The sequence below is a fragment of the Globicephala melas genome, chromosome 7 (genome assembly GCF_963455315.2).
Source record: "Globicephala melas chromosome 7, mGloMel1.2, whole genome shotgun sequence".
NCBI classification, from domain to species: Eukaryota; Metazoa; Chordata; class Mammalia; order Artiodactyla; family Delphinidae; genus Globicephala; species Globicephala melas.
Window position 1 is genome coordinate 28915817 of NC_083320.1, and position 23152 is coordinate 28938968.

The 23152-nt window shown below is 40.5% G+C and overlaps 1 protein-coding gene across 3 annotated transcripts in view; it reads left to right on the top strand.

Annotated features, from left to right (window-relative positions):
• The window catches only part of KLF7 (KLF transcription factor 7), a 445941-nt gene that overhangs the window by 371626 nt on the left and 51163 nt on the right, over nt 1-23152 (top strand). For 2 of the 3 annotated variants that reach the window (XM_060301949.1, XM_060301950.1), the window contains one exon: nt 1529-2162. In XM_060301949.1, the coding sequence (XP_060157932.1) occupies nt 1529-2162 (634 nt within the window). The remainder of the gene's footprint in view (nt 1-1528; nt 2163-23152) is intronic. The other variant, XM_060301951.2, reaches the window with a different exon arrangement.

Consider the following 23152-nt stretch of genomic DNA (forward strand, 5'->3'; position numbering starts at 1 on the left):
ATTTGGTACCACTTTGCTTATAAATTCAGGTAATTTTTAGCTGGTAATTGTTTATTCTGCACCTACATCACATGGATCTATCACCGTCTTCTTCTTCTAACATACAGAAAGCCTTGCACCTTGCTGTGAACACAGTAGTTGAGTGAACACTTGTGACATGAGGGTTGAATGAAGATTGGAACCATTCATTAGTTTATCCTATTAAAAATCAATAGTGAGACCCAAAGGTGATTCATTGTTAAAAATCTGCTTTTCTTATTCAGTAATGCAGAGTTTTACCAGAAGGCTGATTAAAAACCAATCTTTTGAAATGTCACCAAAATAAAATCCTTGACAGATACAACACAACTAGGTATATCATTAAAATAGATTCTTAACAGAATAAAAACCTAGAATCAGAACATTGGTTGAAAACATAGAAGCTCTACAGAGGCAGTAAATTAGGAGCTAGTCACATTTTAAATTTGCCATCAGTGTTTTCTTTGTTGAAGCCCCAGAAGTTAGAGCAAATTGAACTGATAGTATAAGTTAGCACCATGGTTTTCTACCAGATTCTGGAAGAGTAGGATTAAGTGAGGAGAGCTTTTAGATTATAAACTCAAAATCCGCTTTGGCCATAATAGCGCTTCCCCCATCTTACAAAGACTTACATGCACCATGGATGAAGATTTGTTGAAACTCTGAACCTTTCTGTTTTTTTGGTTTCTTTTTCCTCACTTCTTTACCGGGTGAAAACTTTATGTTGAAATAGATTGTGTCTTATCTGTACCAATTCAAATAGCTATGATTGAACTTATTTTTATTGTGGAGTCAGAGATGTCAAACTATTATAATGGGACTCATGCTCCTTGCCACACAGTATGTAGCAATTGTATTTTGAATAACTTGCTGTAAACAATGGGGGTTTTGTCATGTGCATCAAAGGTTTTATACAAGGCGTTCTTTAGAACAGTGTCCATTCCTGCTGGTTAGGGAATCCATTCCCAAGGCAGGGCTTGCTGTTGGTTCAGCTCATGACTTAGTTTGGGTGGGCATGGTTTATTCTAAAGGGCAAGTTGGAAAACTGGTCTATTTTTGTGACTTGCTAAAGTCTATTTGAAAAATTAAGTTGGACTGTGGGGAGTCTTGATATGAAAATCTTGTCTGATTCTATTTGCTTCTTGCTTGCGCGGGAACTCCTAGGGAGGCTTAGAGCATCTCACCTGCTGAATTGGATTGTGGAGCATGAGACCATTTTAACATTAAATGTTCTCAGGGAACTTGATGGTGTGAGATAGCCCTTCTGGGCTTCTAGTTCCCCATTAACTATAGTAGTTGAACTCATATCATGTGACCCTTGTGAACCCTTCAGAAGTGTCCAGGGAGAAAATAACAAGGTCAGACCTTTCAACAAGAGAATTTCAGATACGAGCCATGAAACATTCTCTGTTCCTTCCTGTATCTTCTTCCTCAGCCTGTCAACATGTGGTCTCGTGGTGTTCTTTGCTTCTGATGGCTGTTTCTCTCCCTCCCTCCTTCCCCTCTGCAGACATGCCTTGAATTGGAACGCTACCTGCAGACGGAGCCTAGGAGGATCTCGGAGACCTTTGGTGAGGACTTAGACTGTTTCCTCCATGCTTCTCCTCCCCCGTGCATTGAGGAAAGTTTCCGGCGCTTAGACCCCCTGCTGCTCCCTGTGGAAGCGACCATCTGTGAGAAGAGTTCGGCAGTGGACATTTTGCTCTCTCGGGACAAGTTGCTATCTGAGACCTGCCTCAGCCTCCAGCCAACCAGCTCTTCTCTAGACAGCTACACAGCCGTCAACCAGGCCCAGCTCAACGCAGTGACCTCATTAACGCCCCCCTCGTCCCCTGAGCTCAGCCGCCATCTGGTCAAAACCTCACAGACTCTCTCAGCCGTGGATGGCACAGTGACGTTGAAACTGGTGGCCAAGAAGGCTGCACTCAGCTCAGTAAAGGTGGGAGGGGTGGCAACAGCAGCGGCAGCCGTGGCGGCAGCTGGGACAGTTAAGAGTGGACAGAGCGACAGTGAACAAGGAGGGGTAGGGGCTGAGGCATGCCCCGAAAACAAGAAGAGGGTTCACCGCTGTCAGTTTAACGGGTGCCGGAAAGTTTATACAAAAAGCTCCCACTTAAAGGCCCACCAGAGGACTCACACAGGTAGTGGTACAAGTTGGCCGCACGTGGTTTCTTCTTTTTCCTCCTTTAGCCTCATGGTGGGAAGGGCTTCTCTCTGTTCCGAGAAGTGGCATCCTTGCCAACTAGGAGGTGCAGAGAGGCAGGTGGGCCTGGGTGGGGAAGCAGGCGACTCACTCGTTACCTTAGGATCTCCAGGTGTCCTGAGCACACTCACTGGCTCGGAGACACTTTCAGAGGCAATAATTCTACAACCATGGTGTAGAATCAGACACTACTGAGGATGCCTGAACAGGGGCTCTGGTGGTGTGACTCACAACCGTACGTGATATGTGCACTTGTCACTTTCCTGGTACTTTTCATTGTTTTATCAGTGTAATTTTGCAGTTTGGATCAACAGTGGAATCCGAGGAGGTACATTTGAAATTCACAATTGAGCAAGGTAGCCAAGGTGTCCCTATTCACTCTTTTTCCAGCATCCCTGATTCTTCATCAAAGTCACCAACAGCAGGAGGGTTTCAGAGTTCATTAGAGGTGATCATTCTATAATTAATTGGCATCTCCTCTTTTGCATTGTTCTCTGGCGCATGCTTTATGGAGAGATGGCAGAATTGCTTTTTAATGAGCTTGTTACTGAGAAGTTGCTAAAGTGATTACATTGCTGTGTGTGTGGTAAGGGCGCTGGGGACCGGTGGGGACTGTATATTTTCCTCAGGACTTCTGTGGTGACTCCCAGGAATCATGTTGATCTTGGGAGCGATGGGATAATTTGGTAGAGGGGGGTTTGCAGAGAAAAGAGTGAGATTAGCATATTCCTTGAATCCGGTCTTTGTTCTCTGGTTTGAGTTGGAAGCTTAGGGCTGGTGGCTCTTCTTCGGGTTAGCATCATAGGAGCAATTACTATCATTGGGGTTTTTTTAATGAGTCCCTGACAGTGTATTGCTGGTATGGTTTTTGCATACTGCGTGCACAGTACAAGCTGAACAGGGAAAACCTCCGAAAGTATAAACAGCAGAATCAGAGTGTTGTCAGGGAGAAATAGGGGATTGGATCTAGGCTAGGAGATGTGTTGGTGAGAGTTCTTTTTGGGCTCACTGCCTGTCTTCCAGGTACTCTGTGGTGGTTTGTGGGCTGTGTCACCAAGGAAGTGTACAGTGCAAAGTTCATTGGCTGGAAAATCAGGAAAACCTGGGTTCTACTCCAGTGCTATTACTAACTAGCTTTGTGACCTTGAGCACATCGCTTTACCTCACTGGCGGCCTCATTTTCCACATCTGCCAAACAATCTGGATCTTAAGGCCCCTCTCAGCTTTAATCTTCTGGGGGGAGGGGGTCTGTGAAATGTCTTTGTGCAGGACAGAGAAGCTTCCCTGAGGTAGGAGTACATAATGTGTGACTAGAAGCCATCACCACCGCGAACCTGGAAGGTACTCCCACGGGGGGATGAGCGTGGACGTTGCTTCTTCACACCACAGGACTTAGGCATGCTGTCCTCTAACTCCGAACTGACTTTCCCTTCTGCCCTTGCTTGGTTCATGGGAAGGTCCCCTAAGGTAACTTTTGAACCTGTGGCTCAGGTTCAGGTGCCACTCAGGGTTCCCATTGGAGATTGGGTTCAAGTCCTCCAGTCCACATACATCAAGGCGAAAGCTTCCTGCAACTTTCAGCTTTTTTTTTTTCCTCTCTCTGATATTGTCCTGGAGGTCGTTTTTATTTATATGTCTTTCTTTCTCAAGTCAATGAGTAAAGTAACGAGAAGACATTGCAGTGCTCCCAGGCTTCAGCCATGACTCATCTCCTGTTCCCCGCAGGAAACCAGAGAAGGCAGGATGAGGCAAGAAGGTTGAGCATTGTTGGGGGTGTGGAATTCATGCTTATGAGCACATTTTTTCATTACTGACGTGAGACAGGCTATGTCCTGCCTAGTATGAGACTGGACGGCTCTGGGGAAGCAGAGAGTCTTTTTTGGGGGTGAGTCCAGAGCAATTTCTTCTTTTCCCTATCCCCTCTTTCCAATGGATGTGTTAGAAGGATAGCTCTGAGGAGTGATGCATATTTTGTGCTTTGTTTTTTGGGCATTTTCTGTTCAGAGTGATTATCAAGGTGGAGCTCATTATGTTTCCCAGCACCTGCAACCTCTTGCCTTATAGCGAATTAAAGTGGAAAGACTCCTCCCCGTGGGGAGTTTACGCAAGAAGGCACCATGCATTATTAGAAAGGCAGTACTGCAGAGTGGTTAAGAGCAGGGCTTTGCAGTCAGGGAGACTTGGGTTTGAATTCTGGCTCTACAACTTCCTAGATTTATGACCTGGATACATGATGTATCTTCCCTGAGCCTCAATTTCCTCATCTGTAAAAGAGGGATAATTTACCTCCTAGATTGTTTTGAAGATTAAATGAGTAAACATATGTAAAATACTTGGCAGATGGTAAGAGCTCGTTAAGGATAGTCATAGGGTTGGTTATAGTTGTGACTATTGCCGATGATCTTGATTAGCAGTGATTTTGTGCAAAAACAGCTTTATGTAAACTAGAAATAAACCACTTAAAGTTAAATGCCACCAAAGAACAAGAAGCTTTTCTTTCCTCACTTCCATAATTTCAGTGTAGGGGTGATGATACAAGGACATTACTCATGGAGGGTGAAATTGGACATGCAGGCCTTGGCCCATTGAAGTTGGCAGTAATGTAGAGCATGACTTTCCTAAAACAACACAGGAAGCAATGGCCTTGCACCCTCCAGAAGCATTTTGCCAGTAAAACCTTCTGCAGAGACAAGCACGGAGGGAAAAGTAGGTGCTTTGAGAAAGAGAAAGGATAGGAGGGGAGGCAGAAAGGATAGGAAGGATAGGAGGGGAGGTAGAAAGGATAGGAAGGATAGGAGGGGAGGCAGAAAGGATAGGAAGGATAGGAGGGGAGGTAGAAAGGATAGGAAGGATAGGAGGGGAGGCAGAAAGGATAGGAAGGATAGGAGGGGAGGTAGAAAGGATAGGAAGGATAGGAGGGGAGGCAGAAAGGATAGGAAGGATAGGAGGGGAGGCAGAAGTGGAGATGGATTAGGAGAGGGAATCTGAATTAATTTGGATGAAATGGATGAGAATCGGAAGTATTTATTTGGAATTGGTGTGAAGGGGGCACATGGGGAACTGAAAAAAACAAAAGTGATAATTTATGTGGTGTGGATGAACTAAGAATAATGAAAAAAGCATGAAGGATGGAATCAAATTAAGTGCAAACATATCAAGGAGGTAGACTAGTAAAAAGCTTGAGGGCAAAGGTAGACAGTGATGGGAATTCAGGTTGGAGACGAGTCTGCTGCTAGAAGTGAATGGAGTAGGAAGAGCCGCTGACCAAGTGTTGAAATGAAGTTTAAAAAAATTGGCTCTGGGGCTTCCCTGGTGGTGAAGTGGTTGAGAGTCCGCCTGCCAATGCAGGGGATGCGGGTTCGTGCCCCGGTCCGGGAAGATCCCACATGCCGTGGAGCGGCTGGGCCCGTGAGCCATGGCTGAAGGGCTCTGGTTGGATTCAGGCAAGCTGTTTTAACACAGGGCTCACTTTAATTCAGTGAAAATATTTTCTTATCCTTCAGCTGGGGAAGTGTTCTGGGACATAAAGAGAGAGAGAGAGAGAGAGAGAGAAAACCATCCAGGAGAAAGAGGGAAAATATTGGCATTTTGTTCTCTAGAGTTATATATATGATCTATCTCTTCTATATGGTAATATGTTGAAAAAGAGACACTTGCAAATGTGAAATAAAATGTGTGGGTCTCTGTCTATGCATAAAGAAAGACAATACGTTGTTAGTAACATGGACTTCCTTGCATTGAAGAATTTTTAAAAGTGTTATCCATTTAATCTTTATACAGATAGGATTTACTGAGCTGGAAAAGATATGCTGCTGCTTCTTTTTTTTTCCCTTCTGTGTCTGTTTTTTGAGGATGCTGAATCCTTCAAACTTTTTGCCCTGGAGGATGTTAGGCAGTGAGGTGGCCTTTCTTTTTTTCAGGTAGCAGATGTTCAAGTTGGTAGCTAGGGCACAAATACTGGTTGCCCAAGGAGGTGAAGTGAGGGATGGGGGAGCCAGGCTGGGGGTTGCAGAAGATGAGGCAGGAACTGGGACAAAAGGAATATTGTGAAGTAGCAGAATCTTAGTGAAAGGAAGCATATAAAAATGGACATATGGTTTATTCATTGGGAAGAGCACTTAGTGCTGGCATGAGCGTAAAAATGTCCTTTAGCAGCCAAGCCATTACAGACCTTTCTCTCCCACTCTGTTTTCTGGTCTTTGTATAATATATTTTTCTTTCTCAATAAGTCAACCATTATGTTCATAGTTTTATTCATCTTCTTGGAGACAGCTAAATAATTCTTATATTTTGACACAGGGGAATCTCTCACTTTCAATTAAAAAAAAACACTTTATTATGCTTATTTTCAGCAAAAATCAATTTGTTAAAATGTTAGTAGTTTCTATTCAAAATGAGAAAGAATAATATTCCACATTTCTTCTTGATCACTGCTAAGTAGGAAAGGAAGAAAGTCTGTGATTGAAATGGTGCTTTGTGTTAAGTGAGCAGACTTTTCTAATATGGAAATTCATATAAAAGCATGTCCACATTTACACTATTAAGATGAGTCAGGTTGGTAAATTCTGGACAAAGGCCAGCAATGAAGTCTTTGGTTGTTGGTCACAGAAGAGGAAGAAAAGAGGCCACGTCCTCTCTTGTGCTACTTGGAGAGCTCTCTATAGACTGGGGTTGCTTTAGCCTAATCCATGGGTGGTGATAGGACATTCTAGATTTTGCACTGAAAAATATAAAAGTATGCTTTCTAAGTGAAAAGATAAAAAGAACGTGCAATTTACTTAGCATTCTATATCTGCTTTGGGGTGGTCATAATGAATCAAGATGTGGCACAATCTCTAAGTTTAATTAGGATTTAGGGAAATTGTTTTTAAATGGAAAGGTGAGTAAAAACATTACAAACAAAAAGATGAGTGTAGTATTTAAGAGGCAAACAAAAGTGCTTATTTTATACATATAATGAAAGTTCTTTAAAGTTTGAAATATAATTTATTCTACTTTTCAACAAATACTTATAAACACTTGCTATATGCCAGGTATTGTTCAGAGTATTAAGAAACAAAATTCGATTGAGTAAATTTTAAAGATCTTATTGGCTTTATTTAGTGATTCATGAATTGGGCAGCATCTCATCTAACAAATAGAAAGGAACTCTGAAGCACTATGCAAAACAAAAGACTTTTATAGACAGAAGGGGCTGGACAAGGAAGTTGTACCAGCAAAGAGTCTGATTGTTTGTGGCAAGGTCACCTTCCTTTAGGGGATGACAGGGATCTATCACGCAAATTACCTCTCTAGTGCTGATCAGGTAATTCCAGATTGACTGGTTTAAGATTCCATTCTTGCGGCCGGTGAACCTATATTAAAATTGTAAGTTTCAGTTTGGTGAAGTGGGGCTTAGCACAAGTGACTCCATTTTGAGCCAGTTGTCTCTTTTTTTAACAATTCTCCCTTTCTGATCAAACTCAGCCTTAGAGATGTGATCAAAATTTAACGCATTAATGCCACTCCCAGCTACTGCTCTGAAGATCTCACAGTTTTTGCTGATTCTCTGTGTGCTATTCACAGGTCATGACTTAAGTTTCACACTTTTTAAGTTGGTCATTCTCTTCATCCCTTTTCTGACATTTCAGTCTTAGGGTGTTACTTGCTTGGTGGTTAGTGACCATGAACATGCACTTAAACGTGCATTTAAAGTGCACCAGGAAGACTACTATGGTTATTGTAAGCAAGACAAATTCCCAGTGTCTGGAGTGCACTTCAGAGCCATGCTCCCCAAGACCCAAACCAAGCAAAATCAAATACGTCAAGGAAGACCTCATTGAAGGAGTCACTTTTTAAAGCCAAGTGACTTATTCAGTGATTTTATGTAGCTGAGTTTCAGCTTCCCCAGAAGTGTTAATCCAAGTGCAGCAAGTGGTATTGGATGCAGCACAGACACCTTATTGTTCAGCTAAAAGATAATCAAGGGCTATCCCATTATCAAGAACAACCTTGGTCAGAGTCTAAGGAATTTTCTTGGGCAGCTATTGCTTTAGCAGTGGATTTTGCAATACTTTCAAGAGTTAAGGAAGGTTCCTGATCATAGTCTCATTTGTACTCACTTCTAACCAGGGAAGTAAGTGCCTGCCAAAGGAAGCGAATCCTGAGTCCTGAAGCCTTCTGATAGGTCCCTTCTAACTTGACAATGTAAATCAGGGGAATTGACCAATGAGGTGCCTCAGTTTGATTGTGGATGGTTAGGGGCACAGTTAGGTAACCTAAGAGGCATTGCCTGGTTATGTACCAGCCATCTAGGTATGCATAAGCCCAAGGAGAATGATAATCACCACAGACAAAGATTAATCATGTCAGGGCACAAATCATTCCCATGAAGATGGCACTGTTAACGGATTCATTTGCAGGGATCATTGCACTTGCCCATTCAAGCCAGGGGTCAGTTAGTTTTTCAGTGCATTTGGAAAGTAAATCTCCTAGCCCCAAATAAAAAGTTGTTCTAAATTCCTTGCAAAAATGGGTGCAGCTGGTAAGATCTTTTCACGATTGGGGTAAGATCTGATTTAGATAATCATAAGAACGTCGAGGTGCAAATGTACTATGGTTTGTCTAGGTATTGTGTCTAGTTGGGCAAGTACAGCTATAATCAGAGAAAAGTAAAAACAAGGCACTGAATGTCCTGGCCATAAAAGTTAGACCCTCTAAGTGACTTCTAAGGGGGGTTCAATTGTAGTTTACAGGACATTAGGAATAGAAGAAAAATTGGTCGCAGGAAGGACCAGGGGGTCTCTAGCATTATGGACAGGTTGGAGTTTTTAATGGCAAATCCAGCAGTCTAAAAGGTTATCCTCCTTAGTAATGGCCTGGGAGATATGATGGTGGTGTCGTTCCAGGCCAATGCCACAGTAAAGGAAACAAAGAGAAGAAGAAAGGGTTTTTAATGTTTCGTTAAAGTATGAAGTCTTGATTCAGCATCTTGGGTGGAAGCAGTCTATACTGATGTCAGCAACTTCTCTTCCTAGTCAGTTTAATTTGCAGGTCTCCAGAGTTTGCCCAGGAGCAGATGTCAGGTGGAACCTTCTTTAGCTGTGAGATATGTACCCAAGGTTCAGTGCCTTCTATTTTTGCAGCAGTGTCAGTGGTCAGAAGCACTTGGTAAGGTCCTTTCCATGAGTCTCACTTTTGCAAAAATATCAGAGTAAAACAATAACTGCCTGTAAATTATAAAAGACTTTAAAATGCCCACTGTTAAGATCTGATGAGAACTCATTTGCCGAGGAAGTGTATTTATTTCTGTGATATACATTTTAAGATAGTAACTGGAATTACGACTGATAACATTTTACCAGAACATTTAACATTTAAGAATTTCATACGATTTCTGGAACACTTATAACATATACAAATACAAAATAGAGAAGACTTATTGTTACCTATTTGGCAATGCTTCTTATTTAATTTAACATATCAAATAAGCCTATTTAGTTTAACATCTTTCTTTTTATGAGGAGACAGAATAAATCTCTTGAGATGTTCCAGGGGCCCTCTGGAAAATCCCAAAGAAAGTTTGAAGTCAAAAAACTTCACTTAGAATTTGATTTGGGGGGAAGTGTGTCAAAAATATCCATTTAATAGTGACAGTAGATACTGTTAAAGGCAAATACAGAAGGTTACATAGTTGTAAGCAAAACTTAGCTCTTTTAATATTGAGAAGATTGGGTTTTCTCAGCAGTCAAAGACCTGATAAAGACAGTGTGAAGCACAGTAAGTTTCTGGTAAGACACAAAATCTTCACTGTCCAGGCAGATTACTTAAAAAATAAAGAAAATTTCACAATCCATTATCAAAAGCAGACTAAAAGTCCAATAAAACCTTGTAATTTTAACAGAGAAAACCAATTCTAATTTTATACTAGTGTACTTTTGATATTAAAACTCATTTTTTTAAACGTAAATAAATTCATTCTAATCTTAGCCAGCCTGACTACACATAAAATTTGTTTCCAAGGTTCCTTTTCCACAAACTTTCTACAATTTTGTCCTATTTTTTTTTTCTCTTTCTCATTTTGGAACAATCAGTCATTTTATTTTCCTTACCTACTTTTCATACACAGTTGTTTTCCTTCACCCTTATTTTTTCTAAGTAGTTTTAATTGCATATATTGATAATATTGAAAATAAGGAATGCATCCTTAATTCATAGTGAAAACTAAGATGTAAGAAATTGTGGACTGTCTCTTATATGGGCATTCTGTGGATTGGCAAATTTATAAATACATTTCATAATTTCTAGAAGTATATTCTTTCTCATAATAAATTTTCCAATGTAGCAAAAAAAAAAAAACCCATGTCTACTAATAAACCCAAGTTTCTCAGTAATAAGAAGCTAAAAGATAAACCTGTGTTCAGGACTAATGTTCCAGTATTTATATGGAAATGATCTAGATAGTCAGTGACTATTCATCATTTAATTTAACTTAGCAAAACTTTAAGGTTTCAAGTTACCAAAAAGATTTGGGGAAACTATTTAAGTAGATATACCATAAACCATAGTTATTACTGGAAAGTGGAAACGCTCACCCACTTACATCTATTTAAATCACTTGTTCTTAACAGTTATGTTTAGATTACTCATGAAAATTTTATCATACCAAGTTATTTTTCTTGCTGAAAAATTTTGTAATGGAGATAACATGAACTTATTTGACTAGTAAACCCAGGTAGAATAAAATTGTATGTCTGCATTATTTTCAATGTTGATAACTCTAAAGACATATCTATTTTAATTAAGCCAACAAACTTAAACTAGCTTTTATTTACTGAAGATTATCCTAGGTCACGTGAACTTGAAAAACATTTGAGTTTTCATATTTCTGAGACTATGTTTAATTTATATAGCATTTGTTTTTAAACCAATTAAATGGAGCCCTTTACAAATTAATCTTAGCAATACCATCCAGAGGTAGAAAATACCACACATCTACAACACATATACAGTTGACCCTTGAACAATGTGGGGTTCAGGGGTGCCAACCCTCTGCATAGTGGAAAATCTGTGTGTAACTCATCATCCGCCCTCTGTATACATGGTTCCTCTATATCTGCGGATTCAACCAACTGCAGATCATATAGCACTGAAATACTTACTCTTGGAAAAAACCTGCAAACAAGTGGATCCAAACAGTTCAAATCTTTGTGGTTCAAGTGTCAACTGTGTATATAGACACACATAAACATACAGACTGACTCAGAGACCTTAGAGCTTCCATCCTCAAATTTTAGCCATGAATTAGGTACAATAATACAAAACTCACTAGTTATATAAAATAAGTTGGATCAAAATTGTGTGTTTGGCAGATGGAATAAGTTAAGGCTCAGATGGCTAAAGCTTTTCACTAATATTTGTGAAGAAGACACTTAAGATTTTTCATTTGTCTAAGTTCCAAATAACTCCCTACCCCCTTTTTCCCCTTTGGTAAGAATTACCTCCCTGGAGTTTGCATTTCAAAGAGATATGGCCTAGATACGATTTCCTGGAGAAGACCTGGTAGAACATTTACATCTCAAAGGCACAGGAAAAGAATGTAAGTTCGTCCAAGAAGGACTCTTGTTTCATAAGGCCAGAATTTTTACAATACCTACAAGTCTTTTGAGATGAATAAGGGAGGTTTGGGGATTGGACTTCGAATTGTTTCTAGAGCTGCATTTCTGGTTTTGCAAAAATTTGTAAGATAGGGGCAGTTGCTTTTAATTTCTCAAAGAAGTGTGTTGTAGCCTAAATGATTATCAAGGGGTTGATTTGCTTATTCAACCACATTATCTTCAATTTGCTTTTTTATATTGGAGAGAGGATTTCCAATTAAGATGGAAATGAAAATTTATATTCTGGATTTAGAGCTGTTTGTCTTTGGAATGTTTTAGTAAATCCTTCCACAAAGGCATCAGAATAGTTTTTGTTATTTTATTTTTTTCCTCCTGGGTACATAGTTTCATTTATCTTAGGGGAGGTTTAAAAATTTTTTTCTGTCAGGCTCTGAATATCAGCTTCCAATTTGGCCAACTTCTGCTCACAGAGCTACTTAAAAAATGCTTTCAAATATCTTGTCAGTTTTCAGCTGACACATGCAATAAATATAAATAAATAAAATGAAATAAAAAATACTGGCAGTATTGAACAATCCTATGGACTCGAGATGTCCCCAAAGAGGGTGCAAAAGTTATTACCCTCCCAAGATTCAGAGCCACTCCCAAAGATAGCCAAAAGGAGAAAGAAAGAAAAAAAAAAAGACAATTCCCCTGAGGGCTGGCTGTATACCCAAGCTGCAAATGGGGTTTAACCCACATTTCTGTCCAGCCATATCTAGCTGCAAATGGGATGTAACCTACATTTCTGCCCAGTCATATCTTGAGGCCCTCAAATTGACAAGCCAAGTTCTCAGGACGTAAAACAAGACAAACAAGAAGGTAACAGCTGTCCTTGGGAGAGAAAGGATCAATAACCAATGGATCTGGATTTAGAAAGGAAGGAGCAATGTCAAATTTTATTTTCCTCTCCCAACTGGGCATAACAGACAGAAATTCAGGAGAGCTCCCTCTGGTAAGAACACTCACTCTTTGCTGGCTTCTGCCAGTTTCCCAGGATCCCATCTGCAGGCTATAGTATTTACCAGAATTTGACAAGGTTTTTCCATTAATTTTAATTTTATTTTTCCTTGGCTGTTTAAGGGAATAATGTAGCAGTTTACCAGAAAATCTCTCGGAGTCCTGTCAACTCTGGGAGGGGTGCATATGGGGACCTTCCTTTGAGGGTAGATATGGGGGTGTCTGTATGGCCACTAACTTGACAGACTTGTTCAGTCCTGTAGTCTCTTCAGAATTGAAAGACAATTCAAACAGAAGACAGTAGAAGGAATGTTACAGCAAAGGGGGGTAAAGGGGAGCAGTAGGAACTGTGTCCCTCCTGTGGTCTTTGGTTTTAGGTACCTCTTGAGTCTTTTCATTAGCCTTTTATAACACATCTTTCAGTGAAGGTAGTTTGGAACTTTGGAGCCTCTGCCTGCCAATTACAGTAGGTATCCCATTCTATTTGTTTGATTTGGGAACCCTTGTTTTAAGGCACGCTTTCTTAAATGATCATGTCTAAATGGAACGTTCCCTATAATGGCCGTTGTAATTCTAGGTTGTCTTTAGTAAGGTTTTGCCATTGTTGTTAAGATATTTATAGCTTCCGGGACCATGGTTCTTAGACATGAAATAAGCAGGTGTGCCAGAGGTAGTGTACTCAGTTCTTTGAAACGTAAGGATCCTAATTTTTTTAGCTAAGCCTTGGGTCTCTCGGAGCCAGAATTAATACCCAAGAGGGATGTGGCACTGGGTTGGGGATTGTGTGGTGTTTTACAGCACACCTTGTTGTGTGGAAATTTTCTTGGGATTGGCAGGTGACCTGGTGTCAGTCTAACCTGTTTTGTGACCAGTTTATCCTAACACAGGAGTCTTTTGAGTTAGGTGACAAGCGCTCTAACAGCTTTTAAGTGCTCGACCATACCCATCAATTTTGTGACTTTTGTCTTCTGAGATTCCCATTAGCAATAGTCATTACCTCATATGCACACTAACATACCAGCAGTAACCAAAGACATGTTACTGCATACTGGCCAAGAGAAGGTGCTAGGTGGACACCACCAGCTGTTCCCAATGAGGAACTACAGACTAAACAGTCTCTAATAAATGGGGACTGTGGACTAACCAAGGGCTAGGGACTTGGGTTCCAGGTGGGACCGTCTGCCAGCTCACGCTGACCCACTAAGCCCTGGACTGGGGCTGTGGTCTAACCAAGGGCTAAGGATTGGCACTCTGTTAGAGCCTCCTGTCATACTAGGCTGGCCCGTTAACCTTGCACTGGAAAGCCAATTGGATCAGGAGCTCAATGCAAAGAGAGCAGAACTCAGAGCTGAGAGGAACTTACCCACAGCCCTTGAAAATGATGAGACAGAGAACTCAAAGGTTTACAGGTACCAGTGCCTGTGTTTCTCGTTATCTCTGAAGCCATCAGAAGTTTCCTTTGGATCCCGCCACTGCCTCCAAATCTGTTAAAAAACAAAATTCAACTGAGTAAATTTTAACGATCTTATTGGCTTTATTCAGTGATTCAAGAATTGGGCAGCATCCCATCTGGCAAATAGCAAGGAGCTCTGAAGAGCTCTACAAAATGTAAGACTTTTATAGGCAGAAGGTGGCAGGACAAGGAAGTTATACCAGCAAACAGCTGTTTGTGGCAAGATCATCTTCCTTTAGGGGGGATGGCAGGGGTCTCTCAGGCAGATTACCTCACTAGTGCTGACCAGGTAATTCCAGATTGACTTGTTTAAGATTTCATTCTTGGGGGAGGCTAAAACTATAGTTAAGTTAGGTATTAAGTCTTGATTTGATGATGTGGGGCTTAGCACAAATGACTCCATTTTGGGCCTTTTGTCTTTTTTTTTTTTTTTAACAGAAATCTTTTACAAATATAACCCTTTAAGCCATATTAATCTAATGACACAGGTGCTATTCTTATTTCAAAGAGGAGAAAAATGAGACCAGGAGAGGTCAAGTAACTCGTCCAGTGTCACAGAGGTCCTAGATGGCTGGTCCAAGATTCAAATCAGACAGTATTGCTGCAGTCTGAGCTCTTAACTTCTGTGCTAACTCATGAGGGGAAAAGAAGCCATACAGATATTTTTCTTCATAACCCATTCAGAGGAAATGAGAAACTTATCATTTAAATACAAATTGACAATGAAAACTACTTTAAGTGTCTTCTAAATAGGTAAGAACCGGCAGGATCCTTAAACATACTGCCTCATCAAGTGACTGAGAGCCAGAGCAAGGAAATTACAAAGGGATGATCTTCCGTTTCCAGGCCCATTACTGTTACTGCAATAGTTACTATTATTATGGTCATTACTATTAAACCGTTTTTTTTTTAAATTAAAGAGAGACTTTCTTATAACATTCCCAATTCACTCATTAAAATGACAAATGTTAATAGTCTATCCATATGAAGTAATAAAAACAAGCATTATCACATATAGTGGAAACTGAGGACCAAAACTATAAATATGCCTTAGTCCAGTGTATACGACCTGCCACTGTCAGAATTAAAATTTGTACCATGTCCCTTAGGCTTGCATTCTATTTAGTAGAATTTAGTAGTATTCTTATTTACTTTGTTCATTCAGTCATTCTACAAACAGGTATTAAGTGCCCGTAGATGTCAGGTGCTGTGCCACGGAAATGACCAGCAGTTAAGAAGGGAAGAGCCAGTCAGATAAGGAGTTCTAAAGGAAGACAGGGCATTAAATGAGATTAGGGCTCCTGTCCGTGGTCAGAAGCAGCATGGATGATTCAGAGATACGAAGCCGCTCTTCTCTTTCTGGAAAGGGTGTTTTTTACTGAGGCTGTTCATCTTTTAAAATGATGCCAATGTGATAATACACTAATGTATATAAAATTAGAAACCCTAATTCGAGGTCAGGCGTACCAGCAGGATAAAATTAAATACCTCAGTCTGGAACTGTAGGGGGCCCATCGACCACTTTCAACCTCCTCAGCGCCATAGATAAGAATTCTTTGAATTTATACAATAGCAACTGAAATAGGGCAATTTTAAGACATTAAAGGGCCTTTAATATGCTGAGACACATGGCTGCTAATGAAGTTTATCCATGTGTTGAGGCAGAAACTCATTAAACCCCTATTATGGGATGGAAACTAGCATAAGGGTTAACTGTTCAGTTCACAAGGTGGAGAGAGTTTAATGGGAGGGTTTGATAGTTTGGATTTAGCATATTCAGGGGCTTAAGGGAAAGAGTGTGAAAGAAGGGGCGTGAATGAGGTGGGGAAAAACAATTGATGGGAGAATTTTATGATTCAGGAAAATCTTAGAGCTTCACCACGTGATAATTTAGCAATATGCTAGCTCTTAACATTTATGAAGATAAATTTAGGTAAACATATATTGAGTAGAATGGCTTAAACTCAGCATATACACAGCAAACACATTTATTTTATTATTATAATATGGTAATAACTGCAGGCTTTGTGGGATGCCTATTCCAGGTGTCCTTTTAATGGATAATTGGTAGTCACAAAGTAAATAAATATGTTAAAATAAGAATTGAGGAGAAAGAAAAAATCATGAAATTAAAAAATATTTCACCATAAACAATACTTATTGAACACCCACTATACTACTGTTCCTTCCCCCATCTCTGAGAACCTCATTTTTTGATACAAAAGCCTGAAATATGGTTTCATAAAACCATTATATTTAGAACCTGATTTCAGAAGAGAATAGAGCATGGATTGGGGATGGGAGGTAGGAAGAAGGAAGAGAAAAGAGGAATCTCATTTCAGAAAAGGCAATGGAAGTAATCGAATTTTATAAATTCTAAGATTTAAAGGTTAGGCCAGCTCTGTTTGCTAAAGAGGTTCATGAGAAGTCTGTGCAAATGAAGGAATGGCATTGGGAAGGCCAAGTGTGAACCTGAAAAAAACTGTTCCCTTTAATAAATAATGTATAGACGCTGTTTCTAATACAGTAAGAATATTAATAACCATGATCATTATGGTTATCCTGTATATATTATATTGGGAGGTTGGAAGAAAGTTAAACGGAGCTTTGTAAAGAGTGCAGGCAAAGATAATATTGTAAGAATTAATTGGTGGTAGGCAATAGTTTTTTGTTGTTGTTTTTTTTTTTTTGCGGTACGCAGGCCTCTCACTGTTGTGGCCTCTCCCGTTGCAGAGCACAGGCTCCGGACGCACAGGATCAGCGGCCATGGCTCACGGGCCCAGCCGCTCCGCGGCATGTGGGATCTTCCCGGACTGGGGCACGAACCCGCATCCCCTGCATCGGCAGGCGGACTCTCAACCACTGCGCCACCAGGGAAGACCCCGGCAATAGTTTTTTTATGTCTCCTGAAGTTGAAATAGTAATGGAGTGATTCTGTTTGAATCAGGAAACAAAGGGGAGTTCAAGAAAGTCATGTGTAATAAAACCAAAACCAAAACCTTTTTTTTTTTTCAGCTTTGGAATAATCCTTTTGAAAAAATTAGTTGAAATACAAGGACAGATGAAAAAGTATTTGTAAAATGATGTGCCTTTCTTTGAAAAATATTCAGTTTGAATTTTGTAGAAATTGTAGTTGAAACCTTGAATATGGATCATGAGGAAACAAACTTTTCATAGAAAGAAGTTAATTCTGGTAAGCAAATGGAACTCTTTGGGAATCCAGCCTACTATGGATATATGTGTAATGGGACTCAAAGCCAGGCCATCAGCTACCAAATGGAGAGAGCGTGGCCCTTTAAACCAGGCAGTTTCAATTTGTCCCCAGTCTAATGGAGGCGAACTGGATGGCAGCAAATTTGTTTTCTAAAAATCTCAGTTCCTTCCTTCTTCATGCCCCACCAAAGAATCTTATACTTGATGCTTTCCTATATTGAGTCACTTCCTGCCTTGTTAGCCTTCCTTTACCCTTCATTACCTCAGAAAGGATCTGGACACTATTGATTGGTGGATTACATGTCCATCAACCAGTATAAAACACTGAAATCTTTTATTATGTTTTGAATCTTCAGTTATAGGAGACTCAATGGAATTTCAGGAATCTGCAAGCAAGTAGGGAGTCAAGATGGGGGCGTGTTGGAAGCTGGAGCAGCATTCTCCACCTCCCACTCTTTCCCCTTTCCCTGCTGATGGATTTTCTACATTTTCTAAGAGTAACCTCTTTTCAGCCATTTTTTAAAGTAATATATTGACAGGACAGTTATTAAGCTAAATGTTAATAGAAGGAAGACCATTCAAAATAAACAAAAGTTAGTGACTTTTTAATGTGCCGGCTATTTGGCCAGCCAGTGACAGACTCACCCCCCATTCCTGCAGTGTCTCCATATTTGGTTGCCAGTGTTAGGACCTGACTAGCTTATATAATGGAAGTCAACCTACTTAAATTATTTAAGGGTGTCTGCAGAGAGAATATGCTTTCTGTGGTCTGTCCCATATTTATGTTCACCTTGCCTCCTCCTCTATTATCTGTGCTTATTGAGGTAGGTGAGTTGGAGACTGACCCAGGATGGAAGCCAATAAGTTTTGGGGGATGGAAGACCAGGGCGCCCCATGACTAATTCCTTATGGATCCTAGGTCCAGCTTTGTCTTAAACCAGGCCTACTTGGCAGACTTTCTTCCTTTTTGGACTTTGCATCTTTTCCTTTTCTTCCCTTCAAAAGTTACCTGCAGTCAGGTTAGAATCCTTTTATTTTATTTGCAAAATAAAAATGCACTTACAATTTAAAACTCATTTTATATGATAAGCCACTCATCTGGTGTCAGCAAGCATATACTTTAGACTTCTTTTGTTGTTTTTGTCTTCAGAATGTATCCTCTTTCCATTACTGTAATTGACATTTAATTTATGGAACTCAGTAAGGTAAAACAGTATCATGCATACTGTTTTCAAGCAAACAATGTAAAACTTTTTAAAATCCCAAATCTGTTGGGATACAATAGTTTCAACCATTCCACTAGGTGAGCTAAAGTTGACAAAAGCCATCAGTCCTTTTGTTGTGGGCAGGAAGCCAGAAGCCATCCTCAATGGAGAAGGTCCTTTTCCTTCGTGGAAGAGTATTGCCCAGTGAAGTGTGTTATGGTGTCTAATGTCTTCTTCTGGAGCCCTTGGAGTTTTCATAGCAGGGGAATTTTGTAAGAAGGTTGATAAATTGTTCCAATATTGAAGGTACTGTTAAAATGAGACAGGTTCTAGGAGTCTAAAGGATGCCCTAAAAATGTGAAATTATATAATCTGTGCCCTGATGACTAGAACCTAGGAAAAAGGTTGACACCAGTACATATTCTAGTATATAAGATGGGCAGTGTGCAATTGGAAATATTTTAGAATAGCTGCACGATAGTCATGTTTAAATGTTTTCTGTCTTCATTTTGTATGTTCATGAGGTTTAATATCACCTCACTGGAATTCATTACTATGATTGTGAACTTACAACATGGCGTTTGAATCCCCTTACTGCGGTATTCACACACTCTTCACCTGTACTCAACTTCTATTGTAGAAAGGAAATAATGATTTCTCATACAGAATTCTCAATTGGTCATGAGCCTATTGGACATAGTATCAGTATTTTAAAAAGAGCAACAAAAGATACATCTCCCTTCTCTGATATAGGTAATAAGAGATTTTATGTTCCCAGTGTTCAGGAGAGAGTGTCAGAAAATCAATATGAATAAATTCAAGTACACAGAGGATTCAGCCTATTCGAAAATGTAGTGTATGGAAGAATGACGGTATGCATTATTAAATGTTTCTTGTTTCACTCACATGTGAATATTAGCATGAAGAAAAGGTACCATAGGCTACTTATAAACTTAGGCAGAAGGCGATTTGCTGGCTTTTTTGTTTTTTTCGTTCTTTGTTGTTGTTGTTTAGTGTCTCAAGGCTTACAGCTAATCTGAATTTGAAACTAAATACTGTCATTACAGAAGATTTTTTTCTGAGTTCTTCCAATTTCTCTGGGGACAAAATAATGGCTGCTTGAAGCAGTGGAGAAACAGTAATTAGGGCAAATAGTAATACTGTGCATGATTGAGGAAAATGTGAGGAAGGGAGGGAGAAAATGCAACAGACAGACTTGTACAGCCTGTTACTAGGAAACCACATCAGCATTAAATACAGTGTGCTAATTGGCTATCCTGTTTCTGCCTGGGTACCAGCCTGGGCCTGCTACACAGCTGTTTCTGCTCTTTCTGGTTGCTAGGTAACTGCATCAATTTTTTTCCCCCTCTTTGTATTCTGGAGGCTAATTGGCTACTTCTGCTCCTGGTGTTGCTGCTGGGTACCAGTCTGGGCCTGCTGCTCTGCTGTTTTCCAAAGGGATTTAATGGGGGGAGGGGAGGAAAAAGGGAAAGGAAGATATGCTGGCAATTAATGGAGCATAAGTGCAAATTCTACACAATGTCTGGCACCTGCGTCCCTTCAGCCTGCTTTCTCAACTAAATCCTTTAGCTATGAAAACACATTAGAATCTTGAAGTCTTTCTTCTCTCTGCTTACCTTTTGAATATAGTTTAAAAGAAACAAGACATTTGAAGACTTATTACTTCAATGATGGATCTGATCTTAAGAAAGAATGGGCAAATTATTACACATCTATAGTTGATATGGGCACTAATAGAATTTGTGCAAACATGAACATTTCTAACTTAATAACAAAGAAGCATCTTTAACATCTTAAGGAGAGTACCACTTTATCTCTTAACTGGACCAAATTCCTTTGTAGTCATTCTTCTTGATATCATACAGAGTATAAAGTAAGAAATCAAATGGACTAAAAGCAACTATAGGATTTTCCCAACTGTTTTATTCATTAAGAAAGAGTAAAGGGAAGCTTCTAGACCCATGCCTTTCCATTATGGATTTCATTTCTCTGATGTGCACAGCGCATGTCCTAAGTACTCTTTGGTGATACATTGCATTTACATAGAAATAAGCATGTTTGCACACCTTATTTTTCTTTCCTTATAGCAAACAAACAAATGTGGTGCGAAGTAAACCTAAAATCAGTTTTGTGATTTTTTTTTAAAAAGTGTAATTACTTTCCATATCATTTTTATTTCCTATCTAAGTAGAGGTTTCCATTTCATCATTATTGAAATTCTCCCTGGAAGTATGGGGAGGAAGATTCTTCAGAAGTGAAATGATGCTTCAAGGAGGTTTCACTTTAAATGGTTGAGAAAGTATATGTAAATTGAGGCCCCTTGAAGAGGCAACTTCATCCCCCTGGGAAGGAGCTGTTTTATTGAGAAAACTCAGAGCATGTTGTGTGACTGTGCACAGAAATAGTTAGCAGAGGCAACTCTTACTCAACGCTAATGGCTAGTGCTGGCTTCCCATACTAATGAGATCTACCCTCCTCTATTGAAAGTGAAGAAGGAGAAGCTCTATTCTGAGCAACAGCCCTGCCGCTAGTAGATCAGATCAGGCTCTATGGAATCATTTCTGTTTAAAGTATCCTTAAAATAGGTAGAAGGCCTCAAACTAGGCTAGGATGATGGAGAGAATAGTGCAGTGTTCCATAGATCTTAAGGAAACCAGCTAGCTGTTAGTAGCGATCGAACTGCAAAAGAAAACCTTATTATCAGAGGATAACTACAGAGCAGGTATAGTATTATTTCTGCTGTCTCTATTAAAAGGACCATTGTTAATCACTCGGAAATATTATGGGTCATCTGCAGTCAACGGAAGCAGGATATGGAGGAAAAGTCCAAGGAAGTCCTGGCTGTTTTTGTCCGTTCCTCTTCACCTGTGGATTGGATATATCTGCTTTCTGGCTCTGGTAAGACCTGAGAGACCAAGACAGAGGTCTTGGAAGACTGAAGCAGTCATGATTAGCCCTAGCCATAAACAAACACCGGGACCCACTTCCTAGCTTCCTCTCTTCCTGCTCTTCGGGCAGGCAGGTCTTTATTCTTCGCATGGCTCCATATTGAAAGCAATAGTGGGAGTGCAAGCATGCTTTGGGGGTTGAGGAAAGGAGATGTTCCATGTAGCTGCTTCAAACTTCCGATTCTCCTCAGTCACAAAAAACCTGCTTTGCTAATTCTCATCTGCACGCAGTGTTGCTACCCCTTGTATGAGGTACATCAGTTGATGAACCTGGAAAAGAGGAATCTGATGGCTGCTAGCTGCCCAGGAGGGCTGCTGCTAACCCACATCATGCTTTTGTGTGAATCAGAAAAAGGTGCACCTCCCGTGGGCAGACGTGGCCTGTGCTTGAGCAGCAGAGCTGGATTCAGCCCTCCTCCGCCCTTCAGCTGGCCACCCTGTGTGCACAGCCTCACATGGCTGCCTGCTCACCACGGGAGCTGATCCACTCGGCGGGCCTTCCCTGACCCTCCAAGAGCTTGAGAAGCTAATGAGGTTCCGGCAGGAACATGAAAGTCGCATGACTGTTGGGGTGGGGGTGGGTATTGGGACCTCCTCTCAGTGGCTGAAGAGGCTGCCCATTATGTGTGAGAGTAAACCTTTTAGCCCAGCTGCACTCCCCAAATGCGAGATCATTAGTTGCCTAATGCTCTGATTCTCAACTTGGGCCCATTTTCCCCCTCGGGGCATTTGGCAATGTCTGGAGACACTTCGGGTTGTCACATCTTGGAGGGGGATTGCTACTGGCATCTGGTACGTGGAGGGCAGGAATGCTGGTAAACGCACTGCAGTGCACAGGACGGCCTCCACAAAGGAGACTCATGGGGCCCAACCGTCCACAGGACCGAGATTGAGAAACCCTGGCCTAACGCAACCTTAGCCGTCCTTTGCTCCTTCTCTTTGGGTTCCTCTGCACCACTTGCAAAATATTTCCTCATCCTTTTAAGACTACAGCCAGGTCTTGCCTTCCCTTTTGTGCTCTTTTAAAAATTGACAGAATATAACTACTGTATAATGTATTATTTCTTTTGGGTCTCAGAAGATGTGCTGTTCCCCCCCTCATGATATAGGGAAATCTCTTCACCTCTACCCGATGCCTAGCTTTCTAGAATTAACATTCATGATTGTAGCTCCTCACAAGCGACATCCCCTCCCCTCTTGCTGAAGGCTCCTGACCTGTAATAATTTGAGATTTTGCTGAGGCAGGGATTTAAATCACATGGGCTGCCAGGCTGGTAGGTGGTAGAGAGGCTTTTAGCCAGGAAATGGGTCCAGCTGACCAGGCACTAACGATCATTTTCTACCCGTCCTCTCATGTACAGCAGTCTCGCCAAATTGTAACAATTGTTTCCTTATTATCAAAGAGAAAGTTGACTGTTAGGGCAGAAATAAGGCTGAGAATAAATATTTTCAGTCAGAAAATGGACCTTTTATTGGGAAAACTGTATTATACTGGT